General features: G+C 37.5%; 1 protein-coding gene across 20 annotated transcripts in view; it reads left to right on the top strand.

Moving 5' to 3' along the window:
• Positions 1 to 24,414, top strand: part of dock7 (dedicator of cytokinesis 7) — a 60,775-nt gene that overhangs the window by 22,112 nt on the left and 14,249 nt on the right. For 4 of the 20 annotated variants that reach the window (XM_077583122.1, XM_077583119.1, XM_077583118.1 and 1 more), the window contains exons 15-35: positions 3,437 to 3,554; positions 3,666 to 3,736; positions 5,262 to 5,400; positions 5,597 to 5,698; positions 6,274 to 6,360; positions 8,565 to 8,796; positions 9,302 to 9,466; positions 9,638 to 9,658; positions 10,185 to 10,354; positions 11,244 to 11,336; positions 13,029 to 13,118; positions 14,881 to 14,976; positions 15,060 to 15,200; positions 15,435 to 15,548; positions 15,892 to 16,059; positions 16,412 to 16,551; positions 17,957 to 18,126; positions 18,783 to 18,961; positions 19,294 to 19,476; positions 20,534 to 20,693; positions 24,191 to 24,287. In XM_077583122.1, coding sequence (XP_077439248.1) covers positions 3,437 to 3,554; positions 3,666 to 3,736; positions 5,262 to 5,400; positions 5,597 to 5,698; positions 6,274 to 6,360; positions 8,565 to 8,796; positions 9,302 to 9,466; positions 9,638 to 9,658; positions 10,185 to 10,354; positions 11,244 to 11,336; positions 13,029 to 13,118; positions 14,881 to 14,976; positions 15,060 to 15,200; positions 15,435 to 15,548; positions 15,892 to 16,059; positions 16,412 to 16,551; positions 17,957 to 18,126; positions 18,783 to 18,961; positions 19,294 to 19,476; positions 20,534 to 20,693; positions 24,191 to 24,287 — 2,736 coding nt within the window. Of the gene's footprint in view, positions 1 to 3,436; positions 3,555 to 3,665; positions 3,737 to 5,261; positions 5,401 to 5,596; positions 5,699 to 5,766; positions 5,932 to 6,273; positions 6,361 to 6,593; positions 6,708 to 8,564; positions 8,797 to 9,301; positions 9,467 to 9,637; positions 9,659 to 10,184; positions 10,355 to 11,243; positions 11,337 to 13,028; positions 13,119 to 14,880; positions 14,977 to 15,059; positions 15,201 to 15,434; positions 15,549 to 15,891; positions 16,060 to 16,411; positions 16,552 to 17,956; positions 18,127 to 18,782; positions 18,962 to 19,293; positions 19,477 to 20,533; positions 20,694 to 24,190; positions 24,288 to 24,414 lie in introns of those variants that run through there. The other 16 variants (XM_077583126.1, XM_077583124.1, XM_077583123.1 and 13 more) reach the window with 10 other exon arrangements.

Below are 24,414 nucleotides of genomic sequence, written 5' to 3'. Positions count from 1 at the left end.
CACATACCACACTTGCGAATGCTCACTTCAAATTAAAGCACGTGGCCTATTTTTTGCAAATATTTTATAACCTACCTACATTCTAAAAATGCCACCAAAAATATTGTTTTGCTTGATTACTTTTGGTCCACCAAAATGCAATCACTAGTGTATAGAAAACTATACCTGTAAACTAAAATATCTGAAAACTTAAACCTTTTACAGTATATAACCTTTTATTGAGCTCCTAAACTAATTGTTGGTCTTCATTTGTCTTTGTCTCCTCTTTTTTCCCTTCATCTTTTTGTGACCACAGAAAGCTGTAATAAAGAATGTAGTCAAAAAATGCTTTTGCATAATCAACTTAACAGTATGACTTTTGGGGAAAAACTCCCACAAAACACTTGGAAAGTTTCCATTTACTTCCCTTAGAATTAGCAGTGCTGAATTTTAAGCTTTTAGATTAAGAGCCACATTTTGTTCATGGGAAAGTCTCCCATTTTGATAAGACTACCGGCACTTTTTCATGCAGCCAGATGACAAACCATTACTTTATAAGACAAAAGAACCTTCCCATGCCTCTGTGGAAGTTGTCTTTCCAGCTGCGATCTCTGTGGAGTCATTCCCAACTGGATTGACTACGTCACTGCGGTTTATTGGATGATCCTAGGTTACTTTGTACTTCCTATTCTCCTGCCCCTCCTGACATATACTGTGGATTTATTCAGTACTCAAACCACTAAGGATATTTTAATCGCATTCCTTCAAAGCATATGTTCACACAATTTTTTTCTTCTGGTTTGTTGAGTTTATAATTTGATCAAGAGCTACACAGAACTGTTAGGTCAATTATAATATTAATGTCATTTTGTACATAATACATATTGCGGTATACAGGTGTATGTCAATAAGGTAGCGCGTTGATGAGACGAGACATTTATTTTAGTAGTTCTATGCAAAAAGCACAACTCACAGAGATTCAATTGGTTCTTGTAATTTTGATCATTATAGCCTACAGCAACAAAAGCCCCAATTCACCATTTAAAAACAAAAAGTAGAATATTGCACAGGGAACCAATCACTCAGTGATGATGATTTTCATGCGCTTCATGTAGTAAGGTGACCAGCAGAAGACTACAAGAAATAAACACAATACATACTTCTCAATGTGTCCAATGCATCAGTATATGAGTTTAGCTTTTAAGATTATATTACTAAAATAAATTACTTTCCCCCCTACATTCAAATATATTATTGTGTGCCTATTAAAATAGAAATTTCTACTTTTTCTTTGATCGTTACTGTATGAGAGTGGCACCAACACAAAATTGTGTGGGTGTGGATGGGGCGGGGGATGGGGTGTTCACCTGCCGAGCAGTTATTATTGTTGACAAGTATTGTATACATCACATAAGATTAGTCCTTGGGTTGTAGGGTTGTCGTGTGACACAAGAGAACATGTATTTTTGTTTTTTGCTGTATGAGAATAAAGTGTAATTGCACATCCACTACAGTAGATGGCACTGGCTCTCTCACTGTCAAAGGGGTATTCGCTCCTAGGGATGCACAATAATGCTATTTTCAACCGATACCGATAAACCAATAATTTAGAACGTGCCGACGTCGATAACTGATAAGCTGATAATTGATTGTAAAATTAACTTGAATTCAAATATAGTTTCGATTCCTACTATAAATCTAACATGTACAAATACATTATGTAAAGCACCATGAAGCTGAATATGATTGATATCTCTGCTTCAAAGACAACCAGTAACTCATTATGAGTTTGCCAAAACAAAACAGTCACGTTTTAAAAATGCAACAACAAACTGCGAGGGTGTTGTGGAATTTTCAGTAGTTAGGCGAGATGAATAAAACAGTCTGGAAAACAGTGTGTCTTTTGGGTTTCTCTATATTTGAAGCTTCAATTATACACAAGTCTTAGCTAGACAGGAAAGCAAGCAGTCTGTTCCAAGCAGGCTTATCAGTCAAGGTCACTTTGATATTGCTTTATGTACAAGAAGTGAAAAGCCCATTGTTAAAGAAAATACAGGTGTCCACAATACAGTATAAACCTATGTTAATACATGTTAAATAGTTATTTTCCATAACAGGACAGTAAAGAAAGCCCACACGTCACAAATATGCAACAGTACCAAAGGAGAGGGAAGGGGTTGAGGGGTTGGGCACAACTTGAGTCACAACCACAACAGATGGGCCAACGTGGCATGTCGATTATTATAAGCGGATTTCTTTATTATCTGGTTTATCTCTATGACGTCAAATTGGCCGATGACTGCCGATAATTATCGGCTGATTTCTTTATTATCTGGTTCATCTGTTTGACGTCTAATTGGTCGATAATTGCCGATAATTATCGGCCACCGATATTATCATGCATCCCTACTTACAACAATTTTATAGACAAATGATACTATTTAGAGTTGCGGCAGAGAGTTGGGTTGGCACAAAATATCGTGTTCCTCCTCCTTGGGGCGTAACAAAAAATAATTAATAAGCACTTCATAAGATACAGCACATAAGACGTTTGTCTGTTTGCGGGACTGATGGAAGCCATGTCACTGTGTGAATACGCATGCAGACCTGGCGATGTTCTATCGGTACTTTGTTGAGTCACAGGTGAATAAATGTCAGCTCTTGTATGTAGAGCTGGGGTTATCTGAAATATAGTTACTAGCTCCTTGTAAATTAGATAATGATCTCACTGTAGTCTGAACGCAAGAATTTTCTGTAGGGCTCGTCCAATTAATCAACAGGCCGCTTAAATCGGCCGATTATGAACTATCAAGCCTCGGCGAAAATAATCAACCAATAAGTTTGCCAATTATTTTTATCTTGATGGACCAGGGCTGGACTTTATGTATTCTTGGGCTGGAATTTAATTGTGATTTGGATTCTTTAAACCGTTATAATCGCAGATAAAAACTATTAATGTGCAGAACAGTGTGGTGTGTTTACAAGTTGCTGCGTAAGCGTGTGCACTGAGAAAATCAGCATGTAATTGACAACCATTGAAATACAATTTATTTTATTTTTTTTTATTTATCAGCCAATTAATCGCACGTTGGTATTTTTTTCTGGTATTGGCATTAGCCTAAAAAAATCTCCCATCTGTATAAAAACTGTACGGTACAATAGTTATTGTTCATTAAGATAAATTATTCTTTAATGCATATTATTAGAGATTACTGGTATATAAATAAGCATTCTACTGTTTTTGTTCTAGGGAATTTATAACAATGTGACAGTCAAATATGATTTTTTGTTGTCCATAGTTATATGGTGGAATATTAACTAACTGACTGACTGGCTAACTAACTAATATCCATTCTGCTGCAGTTTATAAGAACATTGGGACCCTACCCCAAAATGTGACTTTGTGTGCTATAATGTCCTGTGTATTTTTACTATTTTGTCTGTGCACATTTTGCAGAAATTTGCTGTATGTGAACCCGCAGAGTCTCAACTTTGCCAATCGCCAAGGCTCAGCCCGTAATATTACAGTGAAAGTGCAATTTATGAATGGAGAAGATCCAAATAATGCTATGCAGGTATGCTAAGATTAAACAGTGGCATATTATTATTTTTTCTCAGGTTGTCAACTTGTCATCATATAGCCATGTCTGTAAAGTAGTTCTTTAAACACCTCACTGCATCCCCAGGTTATATTTGGGAAGTCAAGCTGTGCTGATTTCTACAAAGAAGCCTACACTTCTGTCGTCTACCACAATCGGTAAGAGTGTTTGTCACAGTTTTCATGATTAATTTATATATATATATATATATATATATATATATATATATATATATATATATATATATATATATATATATAATTTATCCACCACTTTTAGTTTGAATTAATTTAACTATCAACTATCTTTAATGTGATCCCTAAAATTTATAGATTATTTCCAGTTAAATCCTTATTGGGCAGATGTTTTTTTTCATTGTGAGAGGGCTGTTTTTGCAGTTGCTTTTTACCCCAGTTTTTATTTTTATCTAATTTCTTATTTGATGTATTTTCTGGTTTATTATTTACCCTTTTTGTTATTTTACTCAAATGAAGAACTAATTTGAATTGTTTTCATACCCACAAATTGCAGTACTTTCCGATTGCCAGAACAGTCAAGGTTACAAAAACACTGTGGATTCTAGTGGCCTTGCTTTTTATATGCAGTACATCAAACCTAAATGTTTGTTCCTGTGAGAAACGAGTCACCCTGTGAAACCTTTTGAAGCAAGTTAAGACATATGCTTGCGCTTGATCTGTTGTATTTTTGGATATTTGCCAGCAGACAAGTGTCTCTCCCATGTTACATAATTTGGTTCTTTAGCATCACTTGACTTTCTCTGTTCCTCAGTCTCTTGTTATGAACAGCCTCAGAAATAATTTGTAAACAATCTTCAGCAACAAAAAATAAAAAAGGCACCTTTGTAACTTTGTAGAAACAAACCATACTGTATGTCCCTCCTTGTGATTCATCAGTGGTTTGATGGATTTTAACTCATTCACTCGCAGCCGTTTTCACCAAAGCAACCCCCTTCACTCCTGGCGGTTTTACTGGATTTTGACTTTGATTTTGCAAGGCCCACACAATATTGTGTTCTATTCCCATAAAAACATGGAACCAACCAAAAGAAAGATTAGAGTTGCTTCCTTCACCAGGAAAAAACGTATCTGCATCTGTTTCCGTATTGCAGCAATTAGCATTAGAATATAGGTACGTTTCGTCAATATTGACATTCCTGGTGAAAACACTGACAAAAAAAGCCTGTTGCAACATGGCCCTGGCTGATCTTTTATACTCTGCTGCCACCTGGTGGCCGTTAAAAAAAAAAAGATCATTGCTTTAAAGCAACACTAAGGAACTTCCAGTTTGCGTTAATTATGGCGGCACCATATGGACAAAAGCGGCATTGTTATGTCTGAAGGAAGACCGCATCCTATGAGGACAAGCGAACTATGTCGTTTTTTTAGCTTACGCCAGCAAGTGAAAGCCGGGCCAATGTTGATTGTCTTTTTTATCCAGGTAGCTTTCCTTTTCCTTTTTTTTGTCTCCTCAGACAGCTTCTGCCAGGAAATCAGTAATTGTGCGTCGACATTCAAATTTTTTTTTTTTTAAGTGTAAAAACGTTTTTAGGAGGGGAGGACAAAGTATTTAAAACATTTTTACACGTTTTGGGGATTGAATGAGTTAAGGATGTATATTGAGTGAGAGGCCAATTTTAAACAACAATCTAACTCTCTTGATCAGATCTCCTGACTTTCACGATGAGATCAAGATCAAGCTTCCCGCCTCCTTATCGGACCACCACCACATTCTCTTTACCTTCTACCATGTCAGCTGCCAGCAAAAACAGAACACACTGTTGGAGACCCCTGTTGGTTACACGGTAGGTAACAGCAGTGCAACCCCACAGTTTCATAAGAAATAGTACAGATTTGTATTTTTATTTTTTACATATTTGGGTTAATTATACTCATTTGAGATAAAGGAAGTAACTGCAGGCATGTTGTTGAAGCTGCTGTATGCTGCAGCACGACACAGTTGATTATGTAATAGTCATTATATATACATTTCTTCTCCAGTGGATCCCCATGTTGCAGAATGGACGTTTGCGGACGGGGCACTTTTGTCTTCCTGTGTCTCTCGAAAAACCACCACAATCCTACTCTGTACTTTCACCAGACGTAAGTAATTAAACAGTTAACAATATTAATTAGAAAGTTTTATTTAATTTATATATTGAATGATGTAGGTCACGTGGTCTGAGTGGTTGGCACATTCACCACACAGTTCTGAGGTTAGGCGTCCGAATCCTGGCTCCAGCCATCTTGTGTGGAGTTTGAATGTTCTCCTCACTATTTTGTTGGTTTTCTCCAGGTAGTTCAACTTTGACTCACATTCCAAAAACATGCATGGTAGGTTTATTGAAGACTCTAAATTGCACATAAGTGTGAGTGTGGATGTGAGTTTGATTGTTTATTCTGTCTTTATGTACCCTGCTTGTCTGGTGACCAGTTCAGGTTGTCAAAGTCAGCTGGGATGTGCTACAACTCACCCATGACCCTAATGATGAAAAGCAGTATAGAAAATGATGCAAGTTTGGGTCAGATAAAGCGCTGAGCTATGCAGTATGAGTATTTCCAGAATATGCTAAATATTCCTAGAATCGATTCTACATGGTTGTTAGAAATAAGCAGAAGCAATTTACTATACATTACATAACGAGACAAACTAAATCAGATTTTATTTTGGACTTCAGGTTCCTCTCCCAGGGATGAAGTGGGTGGACAACCATCGTGGTGTATTCAATGTGGAGGTAGTAGCCGTTTCAACTATCCACACACAGGTAATCTATACATTTATTCTATAGCCTCAGTTACAAGATCAAATCACATCTCTGATGCCACTAATGTGTGTACGTCTCACATTATGCCAGAAGTTTATTTTTTATTCGAGCTCTATCAACTATGGCTTTGAGCTCATCAGTGAAAAATAAAGTTGATTACTTCGCTCATCAACTGCTGGTCCTTATTCTGATCACTCTTGTTGTATTTACTGTACATGTACTCTCTTATTCAGTGTGAGCCGCTACAAGTCATCATGGATTCTTTTCCCTTGTGGAGGCAGGACTAAGCTACTGAATTGCATTTTGTCAATTACTGTGCGGACTATGTATGTGGAACAGACACATGGTCAACCCACCCTAATGCCCTTACCTCCACAGTGTCGACAACTTAACCGAAGCAATTAATTAAGTGCTGTGTATCAGAGGCGAACCCTGTCAGGAACGGCTAATCCGTAAATCCAGCATAAGACAGGGTAGCCCTGCTTACCATTTCACTTTGACATGATAGTGATTTCATATTGTCTCTCGTCACTTAAAAGTGCCTCTGGAACTTCATCCAGCCTGGTCATGTCATTCGTGTGGAGGTGCTTATTATGTACAGTACAGTATCCAGTCGGGTGGGAACGATAATCACTTTTTTGGGTACATCGATTATTGTATTAAAAAAGTTTTGAATCGATTCAGAAGTTGAATCAATTTTGAAAGTTTAAATAAAAAAACTAAAAGCCACTAGTGTTGTCTGCTGCATGTTGCATTTTCAAATATTACAATACAGGTTACCCTAAACCTGGTTGATATGTTTAAATGTTTTTGTAAATGTATTGTTATAGGAGAAGTTACAGACATTTGTTACAGCAAATGCTGCCATTGGCACTTTTTGAAATTTGTGTTGACACACTATTGTAAATACACCATGTTGCCTTGCCACAAAGTCAAAGTGTGAAATATAAATCATTGCTCTTTCAAGAGTTCCACAATTGTTTTGAAAAGGTATCAGTGTTTTTACATAGACTATAAAATGTAAGCCAATGTAGTGATGCATCGGAATTGAATCGAATCGTAGGCCTCCGAATCTGAATCAAATTGTGAGGTACCCATAGATTCCCACTCCTAGTATAGAGTACATAATGGCTGGAAACATTTCAGAAATAGGCAAATAAAAGATTTATTGGTTATTTAATTTCCCACAGAAACCCACATAATTGTCATTAAGGCCATTAAGAAGTCAATTTTCCACATATGTTATTATATGCAATTTTCTATGCCTCTATATTTTTCACTAAGTAACCCAAATTTAATACTTCAAAAAGGGAAGGGAAAGTAGAGCCCACTGCAATGCTTCTCAATTATTTTTTGTTACACATCACTCGGAAGAATACAATATTGCTAGCCCCCAGACTCCCGCACCCAAACCACCACCACCACCACCCCCATCTTTCCGCCACAACTATAAATAATAGCGATATATCGCAATATTACAGTGCACAATTCTCGTATTGATTCAAGATGTGGCCGAATCAATGTTTAAACATAAATTTTTGATGGAAATATTCAACAAAACGTCTTACTTATGGTTGGGTTCACACTTTAAGCATTGAAGAATGTTATATTAATGGAACATTAAGCCTTAATATGTTATTTCAATTGAGTTCAAACATTAAACAGATAAATACAGTGGCTTACAATTATAAGCCTGAAGTTTCCGATAAATACAGCTACTTTCATACCTTCAAATCTTACAGTGTACATGTACAAGTTTACTGATTAGTATTTTCTAAATTTGAGTTGGGGAAAAAAATCGCAATAATCGATTTATAGATTCGTATCGGGATTAATCGGTATCAAATCGAATCGTGACATAGGGATCAGGTACTGGACAATTCACACCCTTAAAAAATAATATCATTTATTTATAGTTGTAAGTACACCTCTGCAGGAGACCATTCTCTCCTTGAGCACTCTTTGACAATGGGAGCACAACTGCCATCTACTGTAGTGGATGTGCAATTACATAAAAAAGTTCCCTTTGGTCACATGCACTCCACTGGCGTCATTCACACCGCTCCCCCAGGGAGGTCCAATGCCTTATTCGAGTAGCACTGGCTATATTACTGTACTGTCTACTGTATTAATTGCATTTATGGTTTTCATGTTTCTGTGTCCTTACCTTACCTTGTTGTTATTATGCCTTGCTCTTTTTCTAGGATCAATACTTGGATAAGTTCTTTGCATTGGTGCATGCGCTGGATGAGCACATGTTCCCAGTCCGGATTGGGGACATGCGAATCATGGAAAACAACCTGGAAACTGAACTGAAGTCCAGCATAGCAGCGCTGAACTCTTCCCAGTTGGAGCCAGTCGTTCGATTTCTTCACCTTCTACTTGACAAGTTGGTGTTGCTTGTGGTCCGACCTCCAGTCATTGCTGGACAAATTGGTATGCTACTGCTTGATTTAGAACTGAATAAAGATGTAAATGACAATTATGAAAATATTAAATATTTGTACGTGGTATATATCAATAGAATTGCTACGTGATGCTTCTGATTTTTGCAAACTAAACTGCATAATGAAAGCAGGGTGTTTGCTGCCACCTGCTTTAGCTTCATGTTTTGTTTAGTCAGTTTATAATAGGAAATAATAGCATGAATATAATTAGGTTAATAACACATACAGTTTTTCATCACTTATTAACAGTCACCCATGCTATTTTTAGGGAAAGCAGTAATTAATGGGAAAAAAAATCTATGCATAAAATTTCAAAATTTATTTAATCCTACTAATTTATATTGTGAAATTATCTTAATATGATGTGAGGGATTTTTTTTGGGACTAATCCCAGTCATGCACTGAGGTCATTACTTCACTCTTATGTACTGTAGCAGTAGTATACTTTGTGTTTTAGTTCTGTCTAAACCTGTTTGCGCTTGTGTGCTTTTTAGTGAATCTTGGTCAGGCATCATTTGAGGTTATGGCAGCCATTGTAAACCGCCTCCATAAGTACTTGGATACCAGCCAGGACATGCATGGCCGCAACAGCCTGCTTTCTTCATACATACACTATGTCTTCCGGCTGCCCAGCACTGACCCCAACTCGCCTTCGCCAGGTATTTAATTATACAGTCTTTAACCATCCGTCTCTTTTTTCTGGTCTTTGCTTACCTCATCTGTTATTTTCATCAAACTTCTGTCATATTTTTCTTTTATTACATTTTACTTTTCAACTGTTTCCTTTCTTTTCTTCCCATATCAATGTTGCTTCTGTTTGCCTTCTAAAGACATCAAATCATCCTTAACAGGTATCTATGACAGTTTAATAGATATGGAAAGTGTTTTTGCATTCTGTGAGAATGTTTTGCATTTCTTAATTACTACTGTAAAAGCGTTTATTGGTTGTTATGCAAATTATATCCATTAGCTGCCAATTGAAGAATAATTGAATACTACTCCTATTTACACTTGTCTTTAGGGGAGAAGGTGCAATTCCTGTTAATTTCCTGTTTTTGCTCATAAAGCAAAGATATAAATAATCTTTATATTATATTAGGTCAAAGTATCAGATGTCACATACCATTGGCATTTTGCAACATTATTACCCACTTTCTGACATAAGAATCTGAAAAGCAATTTACCATTATCCAAAGGCTTCCATCCATCCGTCCGTCCATTCGTCCATCCATCCATCCATGTTCTGAACCACTAATCCATATTTCACTTTTAAACTGTTTGGGTCAGTGGATGGATATATAATATTGGTAAAAATAGTAGTGACACCCCTCATATCCCAGGAATTATATTTTCCTTTCTTTTTATGTGTTGTCTCAGGCCCTGGAGGGCTTGGAGGTTCCGTTCACTATGCCACCATGGCTCGCTCTGTTGTTCGACCAGCCAGCCTTAACCTAAACCGCTCTCGTAGCCTTAGCAACAGCAACCCTGACATCTCCGGTACGCCCACCTCTCCTGATGATGAGGTTCGCGCCATCATCGGCAGCAAGGTAAACTCTTGGAACATGAATGTGTCACCAACACTTTTTATACCCAAACTAAAGAAGCTTATTATTATGATTATTTTTTAATTAATTTAGTTAGATAATGGCATGTCTGGCTACCATGTTTCTACTGCACGTGTTGAATAGATTTAAATAAATATTTGTCAAAAATTACATCATCATGTCCTATTGACTTTGTAAAGTAGTTTAGAAAAGGTTTTAAATGGTGATTGCACTGATTCAGTACTTTTTAGCACACATCGAGGCACCTGCCTTACATGCGCACAGTGACCCTGAGGTCATTTTATCAGCATGTACACTAGACATAGTGTGTAAACATAAGTTTGGACACCTTATCTCTCTTACCGCTGTAACAGCAGGCTGACATGAGGGAAGTTGTGCTTTGGGTTAAAATTGTGAAAGGCAGACAAAATGTTAAGTCACAGTATTTTCATTGTCCTACTTCTTAAGGATTTTGGGGGTTCATATTACTGTACTATTGCACTTATGTTTACATGTATTTAGGCCCAACGTAATTGGACTAGTGTGTGAATGATGTTTTGTGATTCTCATGTGATTGTGCTGAACTTGGGTATTATATGCATACACATATATACTCTTAATTGCACTCTATTAGTATATTCTGAGAGAAGAGAATAACTTTTTAGAAGAGCACAGTAGCACTTTTATAGACAAGTGTCCAGAAATTGATTCCCCGCCCCCCTCCCCCAGCATTTTTGCTGAACAGACAGCTAATCTTTTGGGCCCTTCATCCAGCAGTCCTGATCTTTGAACTTCTTTAACCTGTGATTCCTTCCCTCCTCCTTCCCTCATGCTGCTCGCTTGTTGCCTTGCTTCTTGTCTGCCTTGTGTCCTTTGACCTTGGCACTCCTAGGGCTTAGACCGGTCCAACTCGTGGGTTCACACCATGGGCTGTAAGAGTGCCCCTTGGGGATCCAGCCCTGGGTCTGCTCCAGAAACCATGCAGGTGGTTTTATGAATGCCTGATCTTCCGCTTTGCTTCTCTTCGAAAACAACTCACCACACTCACCCTGGAAGAATACTGACATATTTGGAGTTTTGGTGTTGTATGTGTACTATGATAGTTTTTTGTTCCATTTTATTTGATAGTTTTTTAAAAAATGTGTTCCATTTTATTTGTGTTGTTATGATCATATTCATCTTGACTGGTTTCAATAGTCCTGATAATTCCACTGGTGGCATGACAACAATGGCTAAATGTTTTTCCTGTTACTCCACATATCGATGTTTGCAATACCAAAACTTCCTAAATATTACGGTACTCTACTAACAATCATAACTACAACCCTCCCATGATACCATGCATGGGTTTCACACTTGCCCAACCCACCTCACACATGTTAAATGTAGTGCTTCATCTGAGATCCACAGTGATGTTTCTAATTAACGCCTCTTTTTCCCCCTCTAGTGTTTTGTCAATGACTCTTCACATGGACAGTCATTATAATATGTCATTATAATATATTGCCATTATATATTTGGAATGTAACGTTGTCTGGCGTTAATATTCATATATAGTATAGTAATTGCACTTTGGCCCCTTTTTGAGTTTTGCAACATTTTGCTATGATACAATTTGGGCTTAACATTGTTAGTACATGCCAAGGTAGCTATAGAAAGGAATACTTGTTGTATGACCTGTAAATGATATTCTGATTGCAATATACTGTAAGCAACTTGCATAAAAGCAAAATCAACTTTACACTTACATTACATGTGGAAAAGCGAACGTTTTTTTTTTATGTATTGCTGTCCATGTAAATGTAGACATTGTATTCTGTACTGACATTTTTTTTCATCGATTTATATGTATAAGTTACACTTTATCCCTCTCTCCCCCCAAAATGATTTATAAAATTCTTTGGGTGCGGGGAGGGGGGTCAATAGATACAGAAAAATTAGAGCAAATTTATGTTAGGCATCCTTCCCCTTTGCAAAATTATTTTGTCATTTTTTCTTAGTCCCAATTTTGTCATCCCGATCCCCTTTTTATTTTTATCCCATTCCATTCTAGATAGTCTCCACCGTCTACTAGTCTCCCTGCTTGACTTCCTTCCTACTAACATTCATTGTGTCACTGGAGCATGGGTCTTTTGTGTATTCGTTCTTTCGTCTACTTCGTCTACTTCACTTTCCATCTTGATGTGTGTCTTGTTGTCATGTGTCGTAACTACTACTTGACATAAACATGCTTATTTTATATATTTTAATAACAAATCACAGCCTGGTAACTACTCTTCAGTAATAGAGCATGTGAGCTTTTGATTTTGATTTTAGGCTGCAAAAAACTCTTATCCTGAAGGATGAAGTCTGGCACGAAATTTGAAAGGGCTGAAAAAACAGAAACAAAAAAGTGTTAGCATTCCTCAATACAAAAATGAATATAATAATTATAATTAAATTTAAGATACTGTATATAATCCAGCGCTACAAAATTATAGCCATGTCTGTGTGTAATTGTTTTGCGTCCATGTCTGTGTATGTCTATGAGACCACAAGATGATTGTGTGTGTTTTTGTGTGTCTGTCTTGTGGACCCAGACACCTTTTGCTTTATACTGAGAAGAAAAGGTGCAACCTCACACTCCCGTTGCTCCTCCACTAACTTTGTTGTCACGTTCCATTCATTCCACCCATAGGCCATGGAGCGCTGTGGCAATCGCATGTCTTCGCACACAGAGAGCGCCAGTTTCTTGCAAACTTTAACAGGACGGTTACCCACAAAAAAGGTAGAGCCACTTGCACTGGGGGAGGAAACCACCCCACCCTCTTCTTGCCTTCTCACATGTCTTGTCTGTGGATGTACAGTATAGCGCTGGATTGGTCAATGTTGTGTTTGTTGGTTGTGGCGTCTTGCTGAATGTCACTTATCTGCGTCTTGTTTTGAAACTTTAAAGGAATATTGTAATGTTTCATGATTATCTTTCCACCATATGAAATTATTTTAGTCTTGTGAATGCTGCACACATTGTGCACTGTTGTTTTTTAATGTGCATGTGAACATCCTTTTAGCTTGCTACAATACCACATGAGCTAAGTTAATGACATTGAATATTCAATTTGGCGGCACAGTGTACAAATTGCATCTGCCTCACAGCTTTGAGTTTGGGGTTTGAATCTGGGCTCCAGCCTTTCAGTGTGGAGTTTGCATGTTCTCCTCATGCATACGTGGGTTTTCTCTGGCTTCCTCCGTCATTCCAAAAACATATCAGACTCTACTGACAGAGACAGAAAAACAGACTCCAAATTGTCCGTAGGAGTGAATGTCAGTGTGAATGGTTGTTTGTGCCCTTCAATTGGCTGGCGACTAGTCCAGGGTGTATGCCACCTCTCGTCCAAAGTCAGCTTGGATAGGCTCCTGCTCACATGTGATCCTAAATATGTTAAGCAGTATGGATATTAGTTTTCTCTGGAGCATTGATTGCCAGCCATTGTGCTGCGAGGCATTAGCTGGCATGTAAGAATTATTCCATTTCTCATAATTGTTTTATAAATTATTTGCTAAAATGTCTTTGTTCGTCTTTCTATGCAATCGACTTGACAGGCAGAACAATTCAATGCTCTTCACCTGTCCTATATGGTAGAAAGTACATAATTACAGTAACCTGTCTACCCACCTGTTATCCACCAAATTTAGATAAGATCATCATTATATAAATATGTAGGTGTATATGTTTTGTTATTATTATTTTTTCCTCCCAATGTAAAAATGTGCCTTGGCTCAGTAAGGTCATGAAACTGCTCTAGACCCAAGCATTGCTTGAATGAAACTTCCTTGGTCAGTACAGTACTAGTACTAGTACTAGTACTCTATGACATAAAGAAGCAGGGAATAAATTATATCTATTTTTAAATGTGGAATTCAGGCACTGGACATTATTTTTCTTTATATATTTGGTTGCAAGACTTACAAAGTTGTTGTCTTGAGTATTTATTGTTTTGTGGTGTGAACATTTAGGGTTTACGCCAATGCACATGAGAGAAGACGTAAAGATAGTTAATTAGTTTCACCTCCAAAAGGTAATATCTTCTTTATACAAGAAAACATATCAGTATTTCCTGCATCTTTTTTTTCTATATGAATCTTAGGCATTAAGTAGCATTGTGAAATACTATAATTAACGTGTTCATAAGAGTGCATGTTCAGTTGATTGAGTTATGTTTATTTTATTTTATTTTTTATAATTTGTGGAGTTGTCTTTAATTGCAAATCCCCTTTATCCATTTCAAAATTATACATACTGTAATTTTATTTGATTGTAGTGTATTACTGTAATAGATACTGTAATTTAGTCCTGTCATACATAATATACTTGTTAGTTTTGGTAACCCTTATTTTGATGATATTTCGAATGATGGGAACTTGGAATGAGTATACTGTATAAATCATGTGATGAGCTGACACAAACCTAAATATATTTCCTTATCAATTTTTAGATCTGTCCCTTTATGTCATCCATTTTATTTCCTCTGCCTTCCTGTCTTACATAGCTCTTTCACGAGGAGCTGGCTCTCCAGTGGGTGGTGAGCAGTGGAAGTGTCAGGGATGGAGCTCTTCAGCAGGCCTGGTTTTTCTTTGAACTTATGGTAGGAAAAAAACTGTCATAATATTCCCACTATGAAATACATGCTAACTTGTTAACTCCGTTTTGATCCTACTTGAACTGCAGGTAAAAAGTATTATCTATCACCTTTACTTTGCTGAACGCCTGGAGTCACCCAGAAAGAACAGATTCCCGGAGCGCTTTATGGATGACATAACAGCATTGGTCAGCACCATTGCTGGCGACATTGTATCACGTTTCCAGAAGGTGAATAATGACAGGAAAGCTCATCCATAAATTAGGGTTATAATTTCAGAAAGCATTTCAGATATTATCTTTTTAAATATTGTATCCAGTAGATATTATGTTTAATATCTCCTCATGTGTCTTTTTTTTCTCATTTTGCAAGAACTTCATTAAACTAGCAGTACGCTGCATATGGTTTCAGTACATGTGACTTTATGCAAATTATGCCGACTTTGCTTCACTTCTTGTCATCAGGATCTGGAGCTAGTTGAGCGACTGAATACAAGTCTTGCTTTCTTTCTCAATGATTTGCTGTCCGTCATGGACAGAGGTTTTGTCTTCACCCTTATCAGGGCATACTGGAAACAGGTAACCACCTACCCAAGATTCTTGACTGTGTACTACATTGATTGTCTCATAAATCATGGATAAGCTGGTGGATAGGCATATTCAACTCAAGCAACAATATGTAATAATTTTACTTGAAAGTAACTTTAATCTTCAAACTTAAATTGAGGTATATGGACGTGATAAAGACAGAAGTGGTCTTTTTGGATTTCAACTTTTGATATGCTTAAACTGTTATTAAAAAATATTTAAAGTGTCTTCATTGTCTTGAGTTGACCTTGTAAAACATTTCACGCCACCATGACGTTTGAATGTATTGTTCTTTAATTGTTTTAATATACTGCCATGCCTTGGCTCTTAACAGGTGTCCGCAAAGGTTTATGCTCTGCAAAACCCAACATTAGAGTCTCTGAGGCTGGACTTCTTGAGAATAGTTTGCAGTCATGAACACTATGTCACCCTCAACCTGCCTTGCAGCTTGCTTACGCCACCTGCCTCACCGTCACCGTCTGTCTCTTCAGCAACTTCACAGGTCAGATTTGAAAATTGCACAAAAATTGCATACAATCAAACTATGTAGACTCATTTATATTTCCATTCAAATTATTGATGTTTATCAGAGGGTGTTTGTTACAGATTATGGTATCATTCATTAAGTACTTTAATTGAAAACTTTATTGATTATGCCATCATCAATAAAAAATACATTTGTCTGAAGTTGTTGCACAAAGCAATAGATGGCTCTTAATGCACAACTTTGAAAAACAACATCTTGAATTATTTAAAAAGAGAACATAATTGTAAATGTACTGCTCTACATGAACAACAGAGGTGCTCTTATCATTTGCTTGTACATTTGTGACTCTTCTTTCTCGTTATCACAGAGCTCGGGGTTCTCCACACATGTTCAGGACCAAAAAATAGCCAACATGTTTGAGCTGTCTGTGCCATTCAGAGAGCAACATTTTATGGCTGGGCTGGTACTGTCAGAACTGTCTGTGATACTTGACCCAGACAATGAGGGGTTAGTATATTTCACACATCATAAATTAAGATAAGGTAAAGTGTTTTTATGAGTGACGAGAAAATAATTGTTTCAGGCATATTACTATTATGTACATGCTAAATGTTTTTTGTTTTTTCTTGAGTTGATGTGTGTTCACATTTGACCAAGTGTGAACATTAGTGTATCACTGAGATTGACATCAACTGGTCTTTCCATACAATTAGTGTGAACAATCCATGACATTATCAAGTCTCAGCTTTCCAAAGGGGGCGGTGCATGCTAAAAACTCTGCAGGGTGCCCAAACTTTTGCAAACAGTTATTTTGTTTTCTTTTTTTTTTTTTTTTGGAAATGGGTAAATAACTTTTTATTTATTATTATTATTATTTTTTTTACATAAGAATGTCTCATCTGTAATTTGATTTTGGATTATTTCCCCATCATTCCTTGGCTTGTTTTTGCACAATAATACAAATTTTTACCTGGGGGGCCCAAACTTTTGATCCCCACTGTATTTCAGCAAGGCCAAACCAGATTTTACACGTTACAACAGCGTAGCTTCGTAGTCAAAGAGTTGACTGGACTGCCAGCAGTCCAGACCTGTCTACCATTAAAAATTTGTGGCGCATTAGGAAACGTAAAATACGATAACAGAGACCCCAGATTGTTGAACTGAAGCTGTGCATCAAGAAAGAATAGGAAATAATTCCACCTACAAAGCTTCAACAATTAGTGTCCTCAGTTCACAACCATTTATTGAATGTTGTTTAGTGAAAAGGTGATGTAACACAGTGGTAAGTGAACGATTATTTGTGAAAAACAATATCTTGTCTGTAGTTTATTCATCTAAACATAGGTTGAATATGATTTGTAAATTATTGTTTTTATTTATGTTTAATACAACGTCCTAACTTTATTGGGTTTGTGGTTTTATCCTACTGCTTTCTACTGTCATTTTAACACAGGTGTAATTGGTCTATGCAGATTGCAGAACAATAACGTTTATCAGTTTGAACATTAAATATCTGGTCTTTGTAGGGTATTCTATTTTTTTTGTTTAACACAATGTCTCAAATTCATTGGAATTGGGTTTGGAGAACTACAGGTTCATGGCATAGCATGTCTATATGTGTTACAGAGAGTTCTATTTTACACATTGATGTTATTTCAGCTGGTGAAACTTAACACCATTTTTTTGCAAATACAAGTGACCCAGCAAACTGCATTGTTATTAAAAAAATATACTTATAAAGAAAACAAAATGCAGTTCATCTGCTTTTTGACAGGATGCGAGTATACGCTGAGATAATTATGCTATTTTACAATAAATAAATAAATAAAATAGGTACAATGCTATACAGAATTTTAGCCATGTTTATAGCTTTATTAAGTTGTGTGTGTTCTGTTTTTCCCCTGTTTCCTAGGATGTTTGGCTTGCATAAAAAAGTGGTTAGTGTTGTGCACAACCTACTGTCCAGCCATGACTCTGACCCACGCTATGCAGATCCAGAGGTCAAAGCCCGAGTTGCTATGCTGTACCTTCCCATGATTGGTATTGTCATGGAGACCCTGCCACAGCTCCATGATTTCACAGGTATTACATGAAGCATAAGGACTCATTGCAGTATGCAATTTATTGTGTAAAGCAGAGCACATTGGCAGGAGTTGAGTGTAATATTTAATAGAACTGAATTAAATCAGATCTGTTTACTTTAAGATGATCTGTCTGTACTGATATTGCTAATGTGTCAGACTATTTCTATTGCTAGGGACAAGTTGAGGGCAAGTCTGACAATGAGAAAGAATTTGTCACTTATTGGTCACATTTTACAACCTATTTGAGTTCTCTGGAACTTACAACCTATTTGTCTGGACAACCTATTTGAGTTCTCTGGAACTTACAACCTATTTGTCTGGACAACCTATTTGAGTTCTCTGGAAGTTACAACCTATTTGGAAGTTACAACCTATTTGAGTTCTCTGGAACCTATTTGAAGTCAAATAGGTTGTAACTTGACCTATAAATAGTGTTTGTTATTGCAAAATGCATTTACTACAGTTACTCATTTACTTTCTTCACCCTCTCATGTGTTTCTTTGTCGATCACCTGGACTACAAGGCAGACTTTCAGAGCCCTTCACTCTTGTCTAGACTTTCACAAATGTTTGAACAACTGAGTTGTAGTTGTCTCAGAGTAACTTAATCTTATTTTTTTTTAAAACATTGTCATTCAACCTTCTCCTTCACTAGAGTCCCTCAATCAGTGGGGTCGATCAGGTGGTCCCCAGGGCACTACTGTCGGCAGCAATGGCGAAGATGCTGAGGCAGAGGGAAACAGCATAATTAATCAGACTGTTGCCATGGCCATTGCAGGCACCACCACTAACTCTCCAATGTCTCGACCAAGCAGCTTCCTGATGAATTCGCAGGTAGTTGATATAAGCAGCACATATTACACATACACTACTGTTCTGCACCCTCAGGTGTGCACATAGCCTGTAGGTGGCAGTACAGTCACAAAAGTAGAGTTGATTAACGATGTCTAAAACTGAACTTGATCAGTTCTACAAAGTTGACAGAATTTACACTATGCCTGCATTTTAGGATGTGATGTTCAGAGGTGTCTCTCATTCTTTATCCTCTTACACTGTACAGCAAAATGTTCAATAATAATAATCTATGGGCAGTTATCCATCACTAATTGTCCCCCCTTTTGCCCTCGTGTGTCTCTCTTCTATTCTCTCTTTGTCCATTTGTCCAGGCGAATCGTCAGCATGGAAGCTTCTCGGCAGAGTCAAGTCGCAGTCTGCTCATCTGTCTGCTGTGGGTGCTTAAAAATGCAGATGAGCTGGTGTTGCAGAAGTGGTTCACAGATCTTTCAGTCTCACAACTGAACCGCCTGTTAGATCTCCTCTACCTCTGTGTCTCTTGCTTTGAATACAAGGTGAGATACCTAACATTGCTTCCTCTGCACATAAGGATGGATTTACACTACATGGATGAAGTGATACTATTCTTCCAAGGGGCACAATTCGGGCCTCCAAATGGTTTGACGGAATTATTTTAACAAACTCATTGAACCGGCCAGGACAAAAATGATGTTACCCCTAGAGGTGATTCCACATATTTTGACCACAGGAACAAGGTGTGTGTCCACTAATTAGCATCACAGGTGTCTTCGAACTTATAATCAGTCAATTGTCGTAGTTAAAGGGTGAAAAGTAGTCACTGTGCTTTTTGGTGACATGATGTACAAACACAGTAAACATGGACCAGAGGAAACAAAGAAGAGAGTTGTCGCAGGACATTAGAAAGGAAATTATAGACGTTAAAGTTTGCCCAAAATATCTTTACAATAGCTTTTTATTTGACCATTTATGAGTCAAAACATCTTGTAATTATTAGATTAACACCTTAGCTGTTCACAGCGGGTACTCCTGCAAGCCTCAGTTTTCAGACTGGATTCTGGTTTGAATTTCTTGCCCTCTGTCTGTGGATGTGACGTCATGCGTGCACTCCGTGTAGTGTGTACGTGAAGGAAGTGTGCAATTTCATTCTTCGGCCACAAGTGGCAGTAGCGATTTGCAATTCAATTTCCTGCATAGTGCAACTTTATAGGGAAAGGCTTTTAAGACCATCTTCAAGCAGCTTGAATCAGTTTGTCTAAGGTCTTTAATACATTTAAACATATGTTACTTTTTTTTTTTTTTTTAAGAAAAGAAAATAAAGGATATACACACTAAATTGGAATTGAACACTTAGACCCTAGTGTAAATCCAGCTTTATAGGATTTGGCTGCTAAATTTCCTAACAACTGCTTTCTTCCTCTGCCAAAGTGATTTATAAATTATATGTTTATATTAATATGTGTCTATCACTTTGCACGTTGTATGCATGTCTCTCATGCGATTAAACCTTCTCTGCTTCCTGAGTGCCGTGCTGCAAATGACTTTCCTGCCATTTTCTCTTTTGACGCTCACCCTCTACTTCATGGATACAAGGCCCATGTTGTGTTCACCATGCAGGGGAAGAAAGCTTTCGAGCGCATGAACAGTCTGACATTCAAAAAGTCGAAAGACATGAAGGCCAAGCTGGAGGAGGCCATCCTGGGTAGCATCGGTGCCAGGCAAGAGATGGTGCGACGCAGCCGTGGGCAGTTAGGTACGCTCACAACACAGTCTGTGGAGAAAAAACACTAGCTATACTATTTTGTTCATTTCACAATTTTACAAGAATCTGTGCTGTACATCTTTCAAAGGTAAAATTGGACATACTGCTTTCATTTGATTGCATTATTACTATTATTATTATTATATTTTAATTTTTAAATTGGCTTATGGAGAGATTTTGTTCTGTAACTTCTGAACCAGTTGTATGACAAAAAATACTATTATATATATGGACAAATTATGTGAATATGTGCTCTTAAAGGTGCATTGTACAGTTTAAAAAGGTAATATTAAAGCTTTTTTTTTTTTTTTACATCATGCATGCTCCACCAATGCCCAGATGAGTACAAAGAGCCCTGACTGTTTTACTCTGACTGCACCTATCAGATTTTATCTTCCCTTTAGCAGAGTTTGTAGAGGCGGAGTTTTTCTCACGTCATTTGAAGTCATGTCTTCATTTGTCAACTGTGGCTGTCGCTTTAAGATTGTGCACGTACTCGCAGGCGCACCATGAACGAGCCTGACACAGATGTTGCAGTTCCGCTTTGGGCCAAAGGTGGCAGTCGCGGGTATAAAAAAAAAAAGTGACATACTGCACAAAAATCCTTTAATATATTTCATTTGTCAAAGTACAGTTTTCAATGCAGGTATAAAAGACCCACTAAACCGAACAATAAAGGGCTTGAAGAAAACAAAATAACGGGATACTTTTTTCCAGTGCAAAGGGCTCTCTTTCACAGATTGCCATTTAAAGACAGCACAAAACTGTTGAACAGCAAACCAACATTAAGTGCAATAACAAATTTTGTGCATTTTTTCACAAAAATCAACTCACTCAAAATTTTTATATTATTGAGGTACTATAGTACTATACTATGTTGTCCTTCATATCATTCCATATCTCTCTCTCTCTCTCTCTCTCTCTCTCTCTCTCTCTCTCTCTCTCTCTCTCTCTCTCTCTCTCTCTATATATATATATATATATATATATATATATATATATATATATATATATATATATATATTATACTTCTGTCGCGATCTAATCCGGATCCCGATACTTTGGTGGCGATCCGATACGTATTACGATACTTTTTTCTTTTGAAGTTTTATTTTTGGGCTTTTTTTGGCTAGTATTAACCTTAACGTGTATTTAAAAAAAATGGATCATAGGGCCGGGATGGTCCATATTTCACTCACTCATGTTTCTTTTTTAATCAGGAAAACGATATTATCATGCATCATCAATGTCAGCCATCTGTTTTGGTAAATCCGTAAATAATATCAGTAAAATTGGGGTTCAGACAAAACTTTTCCATTCAAAATCATTGCACATACTCTACATACATTGCTAAGAATTCCCAAAAAACATCTCGCAATCCGGACCAATATTACCGTGGCCATCTCCGGCTTATGCCCACTTTGACCAAACATCAAACGATTAGCTTCTCCACATCTGATTTAAAATTTAAAAAAAATTATGAAATGAGCAGCCCACATGTTTCTTTCTATAATAAATCCCCAAGATATGATGAACGCAATCAATGCTTTGTGAGAGGCTTTTCTTAAACTGAGTTGCCCGCAGGTTTTTATATATTACTTTTAATCTATAAAAGTTAGGACTTACTTTTTAAACACGTCTAGTACTCATTCATCCATTTTCTGAACCGATTCTCCTCACGATGGTCCACACCAAGCTGGAGAGTCTCCTCGCTGGACAGTATCGCAATGTATTGCCAAGGTGCTATTTCTGTGTTTAACGCATAAGACGCACCACACTATTGAGCGCACGCACGGTTAAACATACGCTAGATCAAAACATATGGTAGCATGCTATTAGGCTAAAACATATGCTAGTGCTAGCGCATGTTTTTAAAAAGGTAGCGAACAGAACAAAACAGAGCTTGGTTGAAGTAACAATGTAAACAGTGAGTTCAGTTGTACTTGACGTATATAACAATGTACTCACGTTGCTTTTGATCAATCCTAATCCACAAATCATTCATAGTCCTCATGATCTTCTGTATCAGAAACAAACAACTGGGCAAGTTCTCCATCAAACACGCCGTCTCATTGTCAGAGTCAGTCTCGTTGTCGTGTCCTCGGAAATGATGCCGGCTTTTGCGTTCGCCCAAGCGATCCATTGACAAATTGTGGCATAACTTGCACTGTGCTGCCTCCCAGTCTTGGTAAAGCTGTGGTCGCCAGCCTCCCGGAATGATAGCAAGCTGTGCGTTTATTTGCCGAACTTTATTATTCACAGCGGCTGAGAGATGTGTGCAATTGAGTCACGGAGATAAGAAAGCAAAGTTGATGCGTGGGAAAACCAATCTGGTGTCTTTAGTATGTGGTGTGATCTGTTTAGCTACACGGTGTAGACTTGCACTACTTCAAAGTGACTTTTGCCATGTCTGTTGCTGTAAGTGCACATTGTTCAATAAAGCATTTAAAAAAGAAAGGAAAAAAGGAAACAATACAGTACTGTATGTGGTAGTTTAGCCCGGACACCCCTTTGCATTTGGTATATTCCATCTCCCTCACTCTCTGCGGGAGCAGAGCGCTCTGTTTTGGAGGGAGCTGCCAATCAAACAATTAACTTATAAGTGGCTTAAACAAGCAAAAAAGAAAAAAAGAAGACACATGCTCACTGAACATGCATGCTTTAGCGCCATGGCATAAGTTTGAACACAACAAATCACGATTGGCAGAGCAAACACATGGGGGTGGGGCGTGGGGGGTGGTTCAGGGGGAGAGGGAGAGAGAGAGGAGGGGCTGGAGAACTCACCACCAAGTTGACTTTTCTGTGCTCTCATGTCTGTCAGTCAGGTCCGCCTTTCTTGTAAAGCAATGTGAGCGGGAAGTCCTCTCACACAGTCAGTCAGATTTTAGAACTTGGTCCACACACATGGCGCGCCTCACTATTAGGCGCATCTTCGATTTTTGAGAAAATTTAAGACTTATAGTCGTGAAAATATGGTATGTAGATTTTTTTTTTTAATAAAGAGAGGCCCCTCATATTGAGGTTGTGGCCCGTCAGTTGCCCATCCCTGCTATATACTGCATGTTGTCCACATAGTGATAACGGTCCTAACTTCATACCTTGTTATATCAAAGTAGGTGGATCAAAGTTTGTAGTTACAAACTGAAATGTAAATGCGGCAGACACCAAAATACCACTATGTATAACCAGGGCTTTAATCTAAACTTTTTTTACGAGGAGCACAGTGTGGGCCCTAACCTGAAATATTAAGGGTGCAAAATGAAACAGGGGCGCGCACTGTAAGTGGCGTTAAATATAAAAATAAAAATTCCCTTGGGTCGTTTTCACTTTATTACTGATACAAGAACAGTAATTTGAAAATCAAAATCAGAAAATTTACTGGTCGCACATACATGACGAGATGACAAATTCACTTGCATTATCTCAAATTTTAGGAGTAAAACGCCATGAATGAAGCAAATAAATTTGCTTTTCTTTTTCTTTCCCAGAGCGTAGTCCTTCAGGCAGTGCCTTTGGCAGCCAGGAAAATCTGCGGTGGAGGAAGGACATGACCCACTGGAGACAGAACAGTGAGCGATTAGACAAGTAGGTTCTTTCCTACTGCATTTTGTTAATGCCTTTTCCATCATTAACTGTCTTCAAAATCAAGGCAAACCATGCAAACTCAGTCTTTTTTGTCTTTTTTCTTTTTTTTTTACACAGTTGAAACTAA

The sequence above is a fragment of the Vanacampus margaritifer genome, chromosome 13, assembly GCF_051991255.1.
Source record: "Vanacampus margaritifer isolate UIUO_Vmar chromosome 13, RoL_Vmar_1.0, whole genome shotgun sequence".
NCBI lineage: Eukaryota > Metazoa > Chordata > Actinopteri > Syngnathiformes > Syngnathidae > Vanacampus > Vanacampus margaritifer.
The sequence above is the reverse complement of the archived record's forward strand: the minus strand, read 5'-3'. Positions and strand labels throughout refer to the sequence as shown.